General features: G+C 49.2%; 1 protein-coding gene across 1 annotated transcript in view; it reads right to left on the reverse strand.

Moving 5' to 3' along the window:
• Positions 1 to 3,634: 3,634 nt before the first annotated feature.
• Positions 3,635 to 18,311, reverse strand: part of CFAP77 (cilia and flagella associated protein 77) — a 57,349-nt gene continuing 42,672 nt past the window's right edge. The window contains exons 4-6 of the mRNA XM_039561798.1: positions 14,880 to 14,982; positions 13,629 to 13,724; positions 3,635 to 3,866 (exon numbers count right to left, since the gene is read on the reverse strand). Coding sequence (XP_039417732.1) covers positions 3,798 to 3,866; positions 13,629 to 13,724; positions 14,880 to 14,982 — 268 coding nt within the window. The 3' untranslated portion in view covers positions 3,635 to 3,797. The remainder of the gene's footprint in view (positions 3,867 to 13,628; positions 13,725 to 14,879; positions 14,983 to 18,311) is intronic.

The following is an 18,311-nucleotide window of genomic DNA, read 5'->3' on the forward strand; positions in this document are numbered from 1 at the left end:
CCTGCTGCTGCTGCTCTGCCCTGTCTCCCTCCCAGCACAGAGGTGCTGCTCCAGGACCCGGCACTGGGGGCCAGGTCAGTTTTGCAGAGTCCACCGTCCACAAGGCTGGGCCAAGTGTCCCTTTGGACTGGACCGGAGCAATGGATGTGCAGGAGCTGGGCCCAGTGAGAAGCGGTGCCAAGACCCCAATGGGGTTTCCCAGCTATTTGCAGAGTTTGTGTTGGTTTTTGGGCTCTGGCCTCCTTATTCAACCAGGAGACCACACTTGGGCTGGAAATTTGCACTGGGATCAGGACCAGCACTGAGGTTGTATTTGGGACCAGGAATGGGACTGGAATAGGCAGCAGGGCTGGGAGTGGGACTAGAATTAGGATTTGGATCAGCCATGCAGTTTGGGCTGGTGAGTCTGTTGCTCTTGACCTGCCTTCAAATAACCACAAGGAAGTCCCCAGATCAGACCAACTTCCTGATGATGTGCAGGATTTTGGGGGGTATTTGTGTGGGGGGTACAATCCTCATCCCAGAGCAGGTTCTGTATTGTGCCATGTCAAGCCAAGGCCCTGGGGACAGGGACTGTCACTCCTAGGCCATACTTGGAGCTCCCAGCAGCTACAGATGCACTTGCTACTCATGTTCTAAGGTCAGTGTGGCTGACATGAATGTTATTATTACTATTATTACTATTAATGCTGTTGTTTTTATTAAGTTGTTTCAAAACTAACGCCCCAAGGCAGCATTGTGCCCCATTCTGCCCATATGTGGTGTCCCTCCTACCTCACTGGGCACTGGACAAGTGGGGTTCCAATGATTTGTCTGTGGCTCCCAGCACAGACAGGAAATCCTGTCACACACCAAGCAGTGCACACTCCTTCCTCTGTGTGTCTGCCCTTAAACCCCATTTTCCAGACTGCTCCTGCTCACAAATACATCAGTCAAGAGGAGATCCCTGATGCCATCTGCATTTACAGTCACCTCCTCACAAGCTTCAGTCACAACCCAGGGGTGGATTTAGGACTGTGACAGCTTTGGGAGTTGCTGTTCATCCCACCCCGCTGGGTGCTGCCGATGGACAGGGCTGGGCTCTCCTGCACCTGTCACCAGGGCAGGTTTGGCCCTGGGGTCAAGAGACAGGGCTGACCCAGGTGTGCCCAGAGGTTTCGGCTGCGGGACACCTTCCACAGCTGGGCCAGGGACTGCTGAGCTGTGATGAGCAAGAGTTAATCCTGAAACATCTGCTGGTGATGCACAGCCCAGTGTCCTGGAAGGCTCTGGCTGAATCTGGTCCGGAATTCCCCGGAGGCTCTGCTGCCCTGAATCTCCTCCTGAACGCCGGCTGGGTGCCCAGCAGGCCCAGGGAGGGATGCTCGGCAGCGACAGGCTCCGCTGGGATGCTCGGTAACGAAACGAACAGGAGAGAGAGGAGGGCTCGGGGTGGGGGCAGACGGCAGAAGGGAGGGGGACAAGGAGAGAGAGGAGGGCTCGGGGTGGGGGCAGCAGCAGAAGGGAGGGGGACAAGGAGAGAGAGGAGGGCTCGGGGTGGGGGCAGCAGCAGAAGGGAGGGGGACAGCCGAGGCGGGGCGGAGGCGGGCCCGGCGCGGGGAAGCCGCAGCAGCGGTGCAGCCCCGTTACCGGTGGGTGTCACTGCAGGACAAGCGGCGTCCGCGGCGGCGGGGCCGGGACCCCAAGCGGGGCTCCGCCGGCGCACGGGCAGCGGGACACGCTGGCCCACGGCTCGGAGGGGTCAGGGTCGGGCGGGGAGCGCTGGGTGCGGGCCGGGGCCGGGGCAGGGGGTGCCCCGCGCTGTCCCCGAGCAGCCCCTCCGAGGGGCCACACCGGGGACATTTGCGGCAGAGCCTTCCCCAGGATTTCGGGGGCAGCGGGGCAGATCTGTCGGCTCCGAGCCCCACTGAGAGGTGTCTCCTGAACGCACTTCGTTTATTTGGCTGATGTTTTTTGGGTTTCTGGTCTCTTTGCTGGTTTCCTGCCCAGCCGGCAGCTCTACAGGGGCTTGGTGCACACCGTTCTGTGCCAGCCCTTCCCAGCCGGGCAGGACTCTCTGGAGGTGCTTCTTTCCCTGAGCACACCCCAGGGACCTCAGTGGCTGCTGCAAGAGGACACTGATGCTGTGGCTGGGCTGAGAGCTGGAGATGCCCAGCAGGCAGAAGGACAAACCTCGTGCCTGTATTTCTCGCACGCTTGTAAACAGTGTCATTTTTAGCAAGACAAGTCATTTAAGGCCCAGCTTCTTCCCTCCCTGGGAGGTGGGAAAGGTCTTTGGTTATAATCCACCTCTGCCAGCTTGGCAAACCCTGCTGTTATCCTCCTCATTATTTTAGATGGGTTTTATTTAGAGGCCTGTACTAAAAAGAGGCAACCACATACCAGGGTTTTCCCCGGTGTGGACCAGGTGATTTTGTTCCTCCCTCAGCTCAGGTGTGGGCAGGGTGGAGTTTGTTACAGCTTCTTCCTTATAAAAGGGCAGTTTGAGGTACAAGCTGCCCTAAGGAGGGGATGTGGGAAATGTGGGAGCAGCTGTTGTGGAGCCTTCAGTGTCCTGAGGGGTAAGAAAAGCTGCTCTTGCAGTTTACTTTATTGTTTCACCTTGAGCAATATAGTGTAATGTTGCAAAGATCTCTTCTCTTTGAGGTTTGGGTTTCAAGGTTTGGGTGGAAATCTGAGGGGCAATGAGCCCTGAGCTCAGCATGGGTTCTTCCTGTCCTTTGGCTGATGGTGGCTTTATGTAGGAGGGCTGGGCTAATCCCAGTGCTGAGGTGTGGGGGCAAAATCATGCTGGGCACATCCACCTGAGCTCAGGGTGCAGTTGGGCTGCCCAGCACAGCAGATCTCATCTCCCAGAGCTCTGGGGTGAACACACCTGAGCTCTCCAAGTGCCAAGGGAATGGTGAATATGAAAACTGGGAGTTAATTTGGCTTAAAAAGTTGGTACAATCTGAGCTGTAATGGCAGATGTGAGAAGCAGACTACATAAGAGTCATTAATTATTCCTTTAGCAATAATGGAGATGCACAGTTAAAATAATGACACCTTTTACCAAGTGGTATTTGAGGTGAAATGCTCTGTTGGAAGGAGGTGGATTCCAAGTGTGCTGGCTCCTGACTGAACCTTTGCTGTCGCCTGTGGGTTTGGGTGCTGTGATGTTGAGTTGGTGTTGGTAGAGTTTGCGTTTGTTCAGCAAGTGCTTGAAGAAGCTCAGCCCTGAGGCACTCCAAGCACCAGCAGCTATTGCAGGGTGAGTGTGGAGCTGGCTGGAGCCACCTTCAAGTGAAGGCACTGCCTGTGGTGAGGCCTCAGTTTGGCAGAGCACTTAAAGCAGGTGTTTGGATTCCATCACACAGGCAAGACAATGGCTTTGCTGAATCAGGCACTGATGGGAAGATTTTTTTTGGCAAAGAAATGGGAAGGACTGATGAGATTTTACAGATTTGATATTAGCCAGGACATGGCTGCATCCAATCTATTTGTTGAGAACCAGCAGTGAAGGTGCCTGTCCTGCCTTCCCTGTGGAGCTGTGATGGTGTGAGCACTGCTGTGCTCCTCAGTGTGATGAGAACTGCGGTGTTCAGGTTGTGTTGTACACCTGACACGAAGTAATGAACAAGCTAAGACACAATCATTCCTCTTACATTTATGATTTATTTGGCTATATCTGCATTAGCATAACTGTAAAACCAGAGAGAAAGTCTATTGCCTGTGGAATCCCAGGGTCCAAGGGCTGTGCCCAGCATGGTCCTTGCTGTGGGGGCCCTCTGGGGAAGGGGACCACTCGCAGGCACTTCTCAGTGGGAGGCACTGAGAGCCTTTTTACGAGAGTCGGGGTCTGGAAAAGTCCTGAGATGAGGCTCAGCCTATGAGGAAAGGAGCAGAGAGAGGATTGGTTACAGCCAGGAGCCAGCCACAGAAAATAGGTTGAAGCACAGACAGGGAGGAGACTGCAGATTGCAAAAGGGCTTTTGCCTGACTGGGAGATGTTGCTCCAGCTGAAGTTAAACACTTAACCTGCTTAAGATGAAGAGTAGCTTTCTGATTGACCTCAGCAGATTCTTATCCTGCTCTAGCAACAAAACCCTGTAATTTTATTATGGTGGGGTTTTTTTGGTCTGACGTTTCAAAGGCTGCATGCCCTAAGGTGGGCATTGAAATAAATATGCCTTGTTTTCTACAACACAGGACTCATGTGCCTCACTGAGGGGCCAGGATGGGCTCAGAGCTCCCAGGGAAGCCCCTGGTGAGATCAGGGGCTCTTACACGACCTACCCTAAAAACACAGAAGCAGCAGCTCCCCAGGAATCACCTTTGAGTGGGGACAGGGTGGAAAAAATGCCCGTGACCATAAACAAAAGGGAAGTAATCTGGGGGAGAAAGCTCCCAGGGCCCTTTGGGGTGAGCAGAGGGGCTCGCTCACAGCTGTGTGAAGCAAACCTGCAGTGACTGAAACTCGAGTGTTTTCCATGGGGGGCCACAGGCTCTGCCTGCCCCAGCACAATTCCCTGTGCTGTGCATCTGCCTCGTGTGGCTGTGCTGAGCTGCCTCCTGCTTCCCCCCCACCCCCTGCTCAGGCTGGCTGGATGTCAGGTTTTGCATATGTAAAAATACAGAGCAGTCTTTGCCCTGAAAAGCTTGCTAGTGATCTCATTAATCAAGACAAACAAAGCGTATTTAGCTATTCCCCCTCTCTGGAGGAAGGCGTTCAGGTACTTAAATATGCATTTGAGTGCCTAACTTCAGACAGCTGTTTCTGGATGTTTTTGCTTTCTCACAAATAGCAGCAGTGGCATAACTCCTCTCTGGGAGGGAGAGGTGGGGGAGGCAGAACTAAGGGCTGCTGAAGTAGGTGGGTAACCCCAGAGAGCTGGCAAGGACAATCTCTGGTTGTTCCAACTCCAACCTCCCATTAAAGATGCAGCAGTTTTTCCCTTGGAGCTGGGATTGTTAGAAAAATCCAGTGCTTGCAGGTAAGGACAGCTGAGCTACTTCTCTTGAATGTGCCTCTGTCATGCTCCCTTATCCACCAGTGCTGGGAACTGGGCACAGGGACATTTCTGCCTGGAATGGGGTTGAAGCCATGGGAGAGGAAAGAGCAGTTTATTCACTCCAGTCTCGGTACAAAGCTCCTGGGTGAGAAATGTCACACTGAGCCACAACTGGCAGTAATTAAAATGAGCAGAGCCTTGAGGAAGTTGTGAGGGATGCCAGCTCCTGCCCTCAGCATGAGTGAGTGGGAAGCACCAGGTGTAGGACAGGGGCAAGTGCTGTTTTAAAAAATGAGAAACCCTCCCAGTAATTAGAGTCCAGATAAGGGTGTCCTTGGGTCAAAGGCCTTATTATGACAGAGACTGGTGTTGAGAAGTCAATGCCAGTGATGAATCCTCATCTCTGACTCTTCTAATTCATATTTTAAATGATGAACCCAGAGGTACCTCCTCTAGAGACAGCTGATGATCTTTGCCATTACTCTGCTGCAGTTACGAGGTTTTATGCCAGGATTTTGTTTGGAGCACTGGCTGCAGCAGGACAGGAACATGGTTTGTAGGAAAAAGCTGAAAGGTTTTCCTTGCAGGAAGATGGAGCTGCCATAGGCTCCAGCTGCTGCTGAGGAGCAATGCTTTGCTGCTGGTCATTGCATTTGTTATTGACAAATGAAAACCTGCAGGACTGTTGCAGCTGGGACATTGTGGTGTCAGTGTTTGCTTCACAGAATTAGAGGAGCAAAAAAAAAAAATTAGCACTCCTAAAACTTAAATATGTATTGTGGGGGGAGATGTTTTCTTTGGGGTTTTACAGTTATAATAATGTGTTAAATTGCAGGATACATTAAAGCATGTGTGCTAATTGAGGGCTGATAAATTGCATGTGAGATGCAGAAAGGCCAAGCTGGTGCAGGGAAGGCAGAGCTCCCCTGATGGCAGCAAACCCCAGAGACTGAGCAGGGTTTTCTGGGTGCTGTAGCTGCTGGGCACTGTGAGCACCCTTGGGTGCAAAATAAGCTCAGCTTATGGGGGGAGTTTTAGTTAATAGAGCTGGGGTTTATGGTCTGTGGATGTTTAATGGATGACTTTTAGGAGGTGTTGAGGAAGAACCCATGAAAAGGCCTGAAACAAGTAAGGAACAGCACCATGCTCTCCTCCTGGCCTGGAAGGATCCACGGAGATGTGGCTGTTCCTGTTCCTCTCCCAGCACCTGCCTGGTTCTGCCCACCTGCCCCCAGGCAGCTTCCCAGCCTCGCAAGATTTTTCACTTTAACAACAAAGCTGCACCGGGACTCAGCCTTGTTTCTCCATCATCTGTTTGATGGAATCCTTTTACAGGGTGACAAAACACTTTCCTGAGCTCTCTTTACAGGAAACCAATCTCTATTATTTTCTTTTTTTCTTTTTTTTTTTTTTTTTCCTCCCCAAACCCCCTCTCATTTACAGGAGTCTAACAAATCCTGGGGGTGTGTGGGTTTTTTTTTTTTTTCCTTTTTTCCCTCCCCTCCAAAACAACACAAAACAGTGGATTTTTTTTTTTTTTTCAGGAAGGGGGGAGGAGGGAGTAAAATAAACAATACAGAGAGGGGTAGGGTGCACACACTGACGCTCAGCGCACCGAGCATCCCTGTACAGACACAAAAAATAAAAACCCCACCAAAACCCACCCCGCGCGCGCGCGCACATCGAGATGCAAATGATTTTCCGCGAAGCTATCGCTTGTAAAGCTTGACAGAAAATAATGAGAAACACTAAATCTTTTATAAGGTCAACACTCAAGCAGCTGTCAAACAAGAAAAGAATTTAGCGAAAGATCCGCAAAAACTTCCATCGCCTCATTAAATCCAACAGGGCCGGGGCCCGGCGTGGTGAGGAGGCACCGGGGCGCCTCCGTTTTGTGTCAGTAATTTGCGGCGGAGGAAGAGGGAAGACGAAACAGCCAACGCCGAAGGGGCCTTGGGGGAGGCTGGGGAATCGTTAGTGCGCCAGGAGCGGCCTCGGCTCCTAATTGGAAGCATTGGGCATTATCAACGGAGGATTTGCCTCGGCTCCCTGACAGCTCTCTAGGCCTGGAATGATAGCCCACTTGTCAGTGTAAAAGACCATTAAAAACAAACCATTTTGATTTAATTGGAGGCGGTGTGCTGGGGGCCCAGGTGAGGCGCTTCATCAGCCGATGTTGGCTGCTGATGCCTTTTTCCCCCTGTATTGATGGCTTTTTTCTTTTTCTCCCCTCCCTTTCAAAAACTGTCTAGGAAAGAGAAAGAGGTGCTGAAAGATCCTTCACAGCTGCATCGAGAGCGGCTTTCAATAGGGTTGTCAACAAATGCCATGACAAGTTAGAGAGAGGCAGGTACTTTTAAAACAGACGTTATTCTGTCCAAAATGAGCTGTGCTCAGAGGTGAGTGTTGGATTATTAGGGTTACAAATAATGTGGCTTTTCCTGCCAGGAGCGTGCTTAACTGGCTTAACGAATGGGGTTGATTTTTTTTCTCTCCCCACCTTTCTAAGAACAGAGGGAGAAATGCAGGACAAGGGAGCCTGGGCTAAATGATCTTTATTTGCTTCAAGCCCAGGAAGGTTTCAAACAGTGCTCAGCAATTTTGGGCTGCTGTATTTAATGTCCCACGGAGATATGGGTTGATGGGGTTTTTTCCTTTCTTAAAATAATGGCCACAGATATTTGCTGGAGTTCACTGGTTGTTCGTTCTGGGCAACAGCATGAGGGAAGAAGAATTAACCCACTGGAGCTGTAACCTGGTGTGTGCCCCCCACCTCCTTGGCAGATGTTTCAGGGTCAGACCAGAGCTGGCAGCTTTCACACTGACCTCATGTGCTTGACATCTGAATCGTGACCCTTTTCATTCCAGGCAAGAGGTTTACTTAAAGTTGTCTTGATAAATAGCATCTCTGCAGAAGTCAGACCAGGGCCACAAATGAAACCTCAAATCCATTTAAAAAGCATTTCTTTGGAGTTGTGCACTGGAAGCAGTGGAAGGTGCTCACCCATAACCCAACACTGTGTGTGTGGTTTCCCCCTGCCACAAGCTGTGAGCACCCAAAATCTGTTCCCTCATGGGTGAGTATCTCCAAAAGAGCAATGAGAATTGGCTGCCAACTGCTCCTTGTGCTGCCTTTGGATACTGGGGCTCAGGTGTAGGTGGAGTCTGCCCTGGAGATGATCCAGGCTGTAAAGCTGCACAAGGAGTTGTTTTCCTGTGTTAATCAGGAGATGTCCAGAGCAGTGGAAATGGCAGAGGAGTGATGGCCCCTCTGTCTCTGAGGGAGACACGAGGAAGTGCTGAACATGGTAGGTAATGGTTTTTACTAAGAGAGAGGGTCAATTGAAATAAGATATAAGAAGCTTTTTTACAATGAGGATGTTGAAATACTGGCACAGGTTGCCCAGAGAGCTGGTGGCTGCTCCATCTTTGGAAACATTCAAGGTCAGGTTGGATGGGGCTCTGAGAAACCTGAAGATGACCCTGCTCACTGCAGGGGGGCTGGACTAGATGGCACTTAAATATTCCATGGCAGAGGGCAGAATGAAGGCTGAGAAGTTGAGTGTCCAGGGCACAAGGGATATTGGGAAAGCCTGGACCATGAAAATGCTTTGCTGTGATTTGAATAATTGTATTGCTGGAGGATTTGGCTGTGAGATAAAACAGGAAAACCTCCAGAATCTGCAAGGAAATGTAGTGATGGTGACAGGGACCCAGAGCCTGCAGTTAGCCCTGGAATGGCTGTGGTGTGGGAGGTGACATCTCTGCTGTGGTCCCAGAGGAGAGTGCAGGGCAGCTCAGGGCAGCTGGGTCTGTGCTGCCTGTTTGGAACCCCACAGGGTGTTGTGGTCTCTGTTTGCATTGTGCCTGCTGTAGGCCAGTGATGCTGCTTTGGATTGTCACTGCAGGGCTGGGAGCCACCAACTCGCGTCACTTGGGCCATCGAACAACCATCAGCTGACACTGATTTTAATTCTTTTTGGTCAGCCAAAATCCCAGCTGAAGGGAGGATTGATCTGGTACTGTAGTGACAGGAAACTCTTGAACTCACTCCTTTAGTCTTTAAGCACTATTTAGGTTCCAGGAGAGGAGTTTTATAACACTCCAAGTCCCAGAAGTTTTTCTGCCCTCAGACCCAGGAGGACCAATGCTGCACCTGAACAGCCAGCCTACCGTGTGCTGTGCGTATCAAGCCCAGGTTATTTAAGCAGAATCTGTGGCTTTTCTGACAAGACAACAGCTGCGAGATCACATGAGCTGTGCTTGTCAGTTCAGCTCTATAGACAAAAATAGAGGTAAGGCATTAAAAAAAAATGCGGAACATTTTTGTGTGTACGTGTTAAACCTCAGCTGTTAATTCTGACGAAGGATCAGGCTGTGAGCAGATATCGGATCCCTGGTGAGAATCAAATTCCGGAGCCCAGAATTTTGCTGCAAAGTTTATACAGTGGGGATTCCTCTAATTACTTTCAGTGGAAATTTACCTGACAGAGCTTTCCCAGGTAATGCAAGGCATATGCGGGAGAGCCGCTCAGCCGTTGACAGAGCCTTTGATTTTGTGCCAGGTTGCAAATTAAGTCTTTTGCCAAGGTACCCGAACACTTGCTCGTCAATTGCTTATCGCTTATTCATATCGCGCGCCGCGCGTTTCATCTGCTCCGAGAGGCAGCGCACAGTGACAAAAGTCTTGTCCAAAGTTGCTGCATTTTCTTTCCTTCCCCTTGCTTGGTCAAGTAAACAAGCCACCTTTGTGTCTCTGTGAGCTGGGATTCTCTAATGAGCAAAGGAAGAAGCCTGGTGTGTGTCAGTGACAGGAAGTGCACGGAGCTGTTTTGACACATTGGTGAATTCTGTCCTGTGTTGCTGCTTTGTTGCTACCTGAATCCTTCTTGACTTGATAGAGCCCTGGAAATTTATTGGAGGTGGCCAACATTGATGTATTGGTTTGGATAATGACTAACAAACATTCAGATGGAGGTAGCTGGAGCCTCACCCCAGCCTGGCACAGGTGGGGATGCTGCATTTGGGCAGCAATGTCCTTTCCAGAGGTTGGTTGACACCAAGGGTGCTGTTCTGCCTGAGCCAGCAGGTGAGGAGTGGCACGGGGACAGGACACATCCACTGAACATGAGGGACTGGAATATTTAAGGCTGAGAGAATTGGGATTGTTCAGTCTGGAAAAGAGAAGGCTTTGGGATGACCTGAAGGGGACTTACAGGAAAGATGGGGAGAGACTATTTGTGAAATCCCAGAGTGACAGGACAAGGGACAATGTTTGAACAAGGATTCAAATTGAAAGAGAGTAGATTTAGACTAGATATTAGAAAAAATTCTTCCCTGTGACGGTGGTGAGGCATTGAAACAGGTTGTCCAGAGAAGCTGTGGCTGCCCCATCCCTGGAAGTGTTCCAGGCCAGGCTGGATGGAGCTCTGAGCAACCTGGTCCAGTGGAAAGTGTCCCTTGCTCGTGGCAGGGGGGTTGGAATGAGATGATCTTCAAGGTCCATTTCCAACCCAAACCATTGTATGATTCTATGATTTATGTGCCTACTGGGTGCCTGACAGTACAGTCCCCAGGGAATGTAGTCCCACATCTACAAATAAATTAAGTTTTGGTGCACAGTCCCAGCCATACTGGCAAAACCTGAGCTCTGGAATTGTCACTGCAGGCAAAGCAAGGCAGAGGCTGTTTGCTTTGGGGGGTGGCTGAGGAAGAGGAGGGCAGTAGAAGCATCTTGCTGAGGTGAGCAAGGTGTTAACATCTGCTTAGTTTAGTTAAAAAAAAAAAAAAAAAAAAAAGAAACACTTAAATGCAGCAACTTTCCCTAATGAACTGCTCATCAGGACATGACTGGCTCCCTGTGACCTGTTTGTCTTGGTGAGCTGGGGGGCCCAGGAGACCACAGGCCAGATCAGTCCTGCAGAGCGAGATGGAGCAGGAGCACCTGGTGTGGGAGAGCCTGTAAATCACCCAGTTAGCTTAACAGTGTGGGCCATTATTCCAAAGCAGGGGGCTGAAACCTAAATCCAAATGAAAATATAGTCAGTTTGTCCATACTTTACTGACTGAATGACTATGTAAGGCCATGCATCTCTGGCAATGCAGGGAGCAAGCAGATGGAATTAGTGGGTAGGGAAAAGCTCCTTTGTTTTCTTCTCTTCCACTTCTTGGGCAAGCTCTAGCATGGTGCCAGGAAAGTCTTGCAGGGACTGAATGGAAGGCCCAGTTTAAGAGTCAGCAGAGATATCCATGCCCAGTTTCTGCACCTCTCTGTATGGGGTCACGGTGGGAATAAAAAAAATCCTTCATGTTGATTTTTATGGGCCTACAAGAATAATCTCACCTTCCTGCTGCCCCTGTTTTGGATTATAACTATTTCAGTGGCTGGGTGTTCTGTGTTGCTCCCCTCAGTGGCCAGAAGGATGAGTGGCTTGAGATATCCCACTCCTACACCTCACACCAGCCTTGGATCACACAGAAATGAAGTTTAAAGTGAGGTGGTGGTCAGGGCAATGGAGTCTCTGAATATTCTTGTCCAGGGTCTGGAGTATTTCCCAAGTCATGAGCATCTTCTGTACTGGTCAGAGCATCTTCTGTACTGGTCGGAGCAGGACAATGTCACCACAGGCTGGTAGGAAATAATATGCAGATGGTGGAGTCTGCTAAGAAGCTTTCTGTGGAGTGATATTTTTGTGGTTGCTTTTCATATTCTTCTTGCACAGTAGGATGAGGGTGTTACATGGATGAGTGTTTTGCTCTATTGTCACCTCTGTAAAGGAGGGACTGCCATTGACTCCTGGAGTCCCTGGGTTTAGCTGAAGGGTTAGGCCAGTCTGGCTTTCAAAACCATTCCATCACCTCTGTAGAACCCAGATTTACAGGGGTAATTAAAGAACAGTTTGGAGACCACCAAATGTCTTTGGGAACCCTTAACTTTCTCCAGGCTGTTACTGATTTTAACTGGGTAAACAATTATGGATGTTCAAGAGGAGTTATTTTTCCATGGAGGAAATCATGCACTGAAGGCAAGTGAGTAACAAATTCCTTGATCCAAGTTCTAACGTGGGCTGTGCCTGTTAGATCTGCAGCTGGGGAAAGGCAAACTGTCCAGGGTAATGCAAGGAGAAAGGAGGAGTATGGAAAATCTGCAGAGTCTCTGCAAAATGAGCTGTCCCTCCTCCCTGGATGCTGCTTTTGGAAAGGAAGGGAAAGGGAGAAGAAGAAAAAGGAGAAGGAGAAAAAGAAGGAAAGATTTGGAGGTTTGAGAGCTGGGGTGGGAACCCAACCACAGCCATGGATGAAACAAAAGGGAAAGCACAAAGCAAAACCCAGGCTGAAAAATGAACAGTGATGGAAGGGTCTGGGGGTGAGAGGAGCTCTAAAGAGGAGCTTGCCCCAGTATCTCGTGTGACTCTCACAATCTGTTTAACAGCGATCGGTCATGTTCTCTCGCTGCCATCGCCGCAGCAGCAGCTCTGAGCTGACAGGCAGTGGGGATAAATGATTACTGACATATGCTAATCGAGCACTCTTAGACAAGATGTTGGAGGAATACATAAAGGTGGTGCAAAATGCATTTCTTGGGCAAAACTCTCCAACTTGTGCAAGCAAATTACCTTCAGGAAGTCACAAGGCTTCTTCGCTGTTTTAAACTGTGGTTAGAAATCAACAGCGTGGCAAAAAAATAACCCCATCAGAAGAAGGGCTGGGGTGGAGAGCTGAGAGATCTCTGCAGCGGTATCTATCAATGCCAAATACAATTTTGGCTATGTAAACTCCCTGCAGGGTTTCAGTGCTTTCACTTTCTGGTGTCTCCATTCCACTGGCCCAGCTCTTTCTCTTCTTTCCTAAAATCCCCCCCTAGCTCTTCACTTGAATTTTCCCTATAATTTATACCATAAACAAAGTTAATGGAATTCTAACAAGTATCCCAGAGCACAGCAGGTTGCACAGATGAATTCAGGGAGATGTTTAGATCCCATCACTAGAAAAACAAATCGTCACCTTGGCTCTTATTTGGATCAATTAAAGGAAGTGTCATGCACATCTATAATCTGGCCAGACCCTGTGGTTTGTCTCAGGTGAATATTGTCAATCAGGTAGTTCAGAGAGCTATCAGGAGTACAGGCTTTCTGGAAACCTCTAATCCTGGGGTGGAAAAACTTCTTGAAACATCTGGTGTGGTTTGAATCAGTTATGGTGAGAGCTGATGAAATGGCAGGGTACCAAAATGCAGGTGTGACTGTCCTGCTTGTGCAGGGCACTTGAAGAGCAAAGGCCACCCCTGTACTAACAACAAGATATAAAACGATGCTTCTCATCTCATAAAGCTCATGAAAGTGCATGTAAGTTAAATATATTATTATGTGGGCAACTGCTGCCTCTCTTCCAGGGCTTATGGCTGGCAAAAAGTAGCCCACCCTGATGTTCAAAAGGGGCTGATGGTTAAACACATTTGGGACCATTTTAAGGTCTGGGTCATGGGGAGCTTTGAGTTAAGAGCCTCATTCATTGTGTGCTAAGGATGTTACTGAGGCATGTGGGCAAGGTTAGAGTGTCCCTGAGCTCACTCAAGTGCTTGTAGAGGCCTAGAAGAGCTGACTTCAGATGTGGGATGGGGTGTGGGGGGGTCCATACCTTCTCGAAGCGTTGTGGGTGCCAGAAGGACTCCTCCTTCACAGGCAGCGGGTGCGTGCGCAGGAACGTGGTGCGATTTCCACGCACGTCGCTGATCTGCAACCAAAGAGAAACAAGAGTGGGCTCAAACAGCTGCAGAGCCATGCACATCAGCTCTGTGTCACACAATGCAGTGACACTGGGATGGATGATGCCAAAAGTCGCTTTGGGCTGATGATCACAAGTGCCTGATCTGGGGAGTTTTCCATGTCCATGCAGCCAATACTGATAGTTGGAATACGATGATGAGAGAAACACGAGCTGCTGTCAGCTCTGAGTGTCCACTTTATAGAGCATCCCAGCGAGGTGACTGCTGCCCACTGGAAGCCCTGTGCCCTGAGCTACAGCAGTGGCTCATGCCTAACTGGGATGACCATAGTGGGGTTTCCTGGCTGGCTGGTATGTGTTGCTCTCCTGATTAACTGCAGCTCACAGTGCTTGATGGTTCCAGCACAAGCCAGTGCAGGTACCTGGTGAATGTTTTGGCCACTTGATGAAGCCCTGGGAACCTGTCTGCTCTGTGGTCTAGGATACAGGTTTGTGTTGCTCAACTCAGTAACTGGTGGCTGCAGGCTTTGGGAGCCTGATGGAGGCAACTTAGTGATTAAAAACATCAGTCTTTAATAGATAAAGTAGGGATGCACTTTCCAACATCCCAGGCTCGTGTATTCATAAAATAGCTGCTAATTAAGCACACTGTATTCCTGCACTTCAACTATAAAGCACAGTTTGTGATGGCAGTAAGCCCATTGAAATTGGTCATTACCATATTAGCCTGACTCTTCTTTGAGCCATTAACTAATAAAACAGTCATTGGCTGCTTTTAAATGGTATTACAATGTTGGTCTGTTTAACAGCACAGCCTTACCCTGCAACAACTGCTGTGGGTGCTGGCATCAACCACACCAGGCTCAGGGCTGGGGCTGTCCTTTCAGCATTTGTTGGCTCTTCCCTTGTTGTGGCCACTGTCACAGGTAACCTGAGCAGAGCTGATGTTCAAAGGACAGCCTGTGGGGCTCCTGGCAGGGGGTTGCTCATCTTTGTTAGGCTTCATCAGCCTTTTAGTAGTCAGGGGGGATGTTTTCCCAGCTGAGAGCCCTTCCTAGGGTTGGGAGAAACCCCCACATCCATCCATCGAGGGGTAGGACAGTGGGGGGTCGTGCCCACAAGTGCTGTGCACAGCAGGGGAAAGCATTGCTGGAGTATTCCCACCTTTTTCTTTACCGCGTGCTGGACTACTGTCCGGGCCCTCTGGCTCTCCATCCACAATTCCTTGTATCTGTGTTGCATGAGGTCAAAAAAGGGAGTGGAAGGCCTGGAAAACATTGAAAGGACACCAATATAATCCTTATAATATTTACCTCCTCGTGCTGGTTCATCTCTCTGCTACTGGAAAGTGACTGGTGAGAACATGAATAAAGCCTGGCACTGGGAAAGGCTTTCTCCTCCTCAAGAACCCTCAAACTCACATTTATTTGCAGTTAACGCACCACAGCCCCCACACACCTGTGGTAACCTGTGCCAGGGCATTCCCCAGAACTGCAACAATTTCTCTCTTTGCACAACCTGCAGGGCAGGTTTCAGCAGCTCTGTCTGGGCCCTGGTGTGCTGGAAGGACCACGGGGCACCACAGGCTGCAGCTGAACTTTGGGCTGTGCTAGAGCCTCAGGAGAGCACTTCCCAGCTGGTACCCAATGGAGCAGCTCTGGCTGGATTCCATCCAGGGGAAGAACCACTGGGTGCCAAGTGTGTTTTGCTAAAATAAGACTGCTTTTGCTATTAAAATCTCTCTGATGTGGTGCACCAAAGGCTGCAAATATGCAGTGATGGATAGGGTGAGAGGAGTACGTGCTATCCTAAGCAGTATGAATAGGGCTAAAAATGGACCCAATGCAGATGGTCAGGTGTCTGCAGCAGAAAGGGGAGCTGAAGTGCTGAGCCCTGGTCTGGTGCCTCAGCTGCACAGACCAGGTGTATTTGCCCCTTGAAAGAGGATGCCAGGGAGCAAGGAGGAGACAGAAGTAGAGAGGAGCTGCACATGACTCTGGTTCTAGAAAAAGAGTAAAAAGGCAGTTGCTTGTTGGCCAGTGTCCCATTCAGCTGCTCTGAGCTGGTGTTAACCTGACCAGCTTGTGGCAAAGCTGCAGCCTGAAATCTTTGAGCCTTGCTCCTTGCAAGTGAGGATACTTCATCAGCCACCATGGGAGGCAGACCTGGCACTGGCAGGGACAACAAATCAGTAATTCCTGTGGTTCTGCTGCTATTCCTTCCTCCCAGAAGCAAACAACTGAAGGTGATGAAAGACTTCAAGCTCAAGTTTTATTGGTCCTTGTCCTTGCCCACCTTGCTGAGGAGGGATTTTTCCCATCTTGCCAGCAGCTGATGACTGTGGAGCTCTCACCTCTAGCTCTGCTCCCACCTGTAGCCTGCAGAGCCTTCAGCTGCAGCTCCCACAGCAGAGCCAGTGCTTTCCCTGCCTGTCCAGACCAACTGCAGGACACTGGGGACTTGGGGTAGCTGCTGGGCTGCTTCTGGGCCACCAGCTCCACCTGTTTCTGCAAAGAGCCCAGTGCCACAGAGCGAGCTGGTGTTTTGTGGTTTATGGCAGGACTGGGTCCAGAATTGACAGCTGCCAGCTTTTAGCAGCCTGGAGAATCCTTGATGATCACGGAGGGTGCCAGCACTGTGTATGCAAATAGTAACTCTTCTGTTTCTTGTTCCTTCACCCCCGTGGTGACTTTTATTACTTAATTATTGCACACCACATGCTTCAAAACAGCCTAATCTATGGTCGTGTTTTCTAATGATACTGGATGTGCAATCCAGCAATATACATCCCAAGGGGACATTCATATCAGAGGAGACATCCTTCTGCAGGCCTCCTGTTTCATAGATCACATGCTGCAGGGCTTTTCAAGCCTTTGCTTACAAATCAGCTCTGCTGCTCCAGACTGTTATCTGGAGACACCCGGTGCCAAAGGCAACACTGACATTTACCCTCTGTCCCTTCTTCTTTCCCCTCCTTCCCTTCCAGTTTGGCAGTTCATGCTGATCAGAGCTGGGCAATATATTTAAAAGGTTAAAAGACGTGGCAAACCTGTGGTCAAGTGTGTTATTGTCTGTGTGGGTCTCCAGTCTTGTAGTGGGGTGTAAATTGCTTGGTGGTGGTGAGCATTGCTTGTTTGCTCCTGTCCCTTTGCTCTCCAAGGCACGAGCTTTCCTGGTGTGCAGGAATAGCAGGGATGGATGCAGGAAAGCACTGAGCCTTTGTGTGTAGCCTTTGATTATTGATTTCTTTTTTTTTTTTTTTTTGGAAGTTGAATGTGTTTTCACATCTCTATGGAGGTGACTTTTACCATCTCCAGTGGACCAGCCAGTTGGTGACTGATTAGTCCACAGCTGGCTTGTAAGTAAATGCTTGAAAGGACACATTTGGGTTGATGCTCTTCAGAGATCCTTCCCTGCCGTGTGATTAATCACATTTAAGTCCTGATCCAGCAAAGTATAGAATCATGCCTGGAATGATGCACGCATGAACTGCCTCTCTCAAATCAGTGGGAATGGCTCGTGTGCTCGGTTATCCATGTAAGCCCTGGTGGCGCTGGAGGATGTGAGGCTTCATCTGGCTTTTCCTCCTTTGAGAGAAACACTGAAAAAGAGGGGAAGAGCAGGGGATATCAGGTAACACCTCTTTAAGGTTACTGGAGAGATCTCAGCGAGGCGGCTTTTCCTTTGTAGGTCAAAGCCTGATCTCAGCAGAGTGGACGGGGAATTTGGCCCCGATATCGGTGCTGCTTGGCAGTGTGACAGCTCTAAGTTGCAGCTGGCCTTTGGGAAAACGTCCTTTTGCCTTAGTGTTACTTAAGGACAGGGATCAATGGCTTGTGTGTTCCCTTTCCTTTTGTCACCCTGCCCAGATGTCGCTCCTGAACAGGGAGGGTTTTGCCGTTGCTGTCTGTGGATGCTGCGGGGAGAGCAGGGGAAGCATCCGCTGGAAATGCTTATTGCACATTAAAACCCATCTCATTCAGAGTAACTCAGATCTCCTTGTTTTGGCTCAAGCACCCTGCCACACAAGGGAAAGGCAAAGAAGTTCTGATAGGATGTAACAAATTATTTATAGTTGTAGGAAAAAAAAAATACTCATCTGCTTCCTTTTATAGTCAAATAGTTGGAGCCACTTCTAATGCTGACATTTTCTAAATATTTTAAAATTTATCTGTACACATTTTCAAAACTATTATCCCTGAAACAGCTCCTGTCTCTTTAATATAATCTCTCTAATTTACTTTCAAGAGTCAGGGTACAGACCTATTTTCAACTGAAATGACAAGCACCTGCTAACTTGGTTATACAATGTGGAATTCTAGTCTGCCAGACATCTCCTAGAAAAGAACCTGCAGCCTCCTAATAGGCTATTTTACTGTGAAAACAGTGTTAAAAAGTATAATAAAGTATTAACAATATTAAAAAAAAACAGTGTAGGCCTTAAATGAGCTACAAACTAGTTAAATCTATTCTATTCAATATGAGCCTTCAGTGCTTTGCAGCTGATACCTCAGAGCTGGGATTTATCTAAAATGAAGGCACCAGGGACATGCAAGAGAAATGGTAATTATAATTTGCAAACATTAGGCTGACACT

Source organism: Corvus cornix, chromosome 17 (assembly GCF_000738735.6).
Source record: "Corvus cornix cornix isolate S_Up_H32 chromosome 17, ASM73873v5, whole genome shotgun sequence".
Lineage (NCBI taxonomy): Eukaryota > Metazoa > Chordata > Aves > Passeriformes > Corvidae > Corvus > Corvus cornix.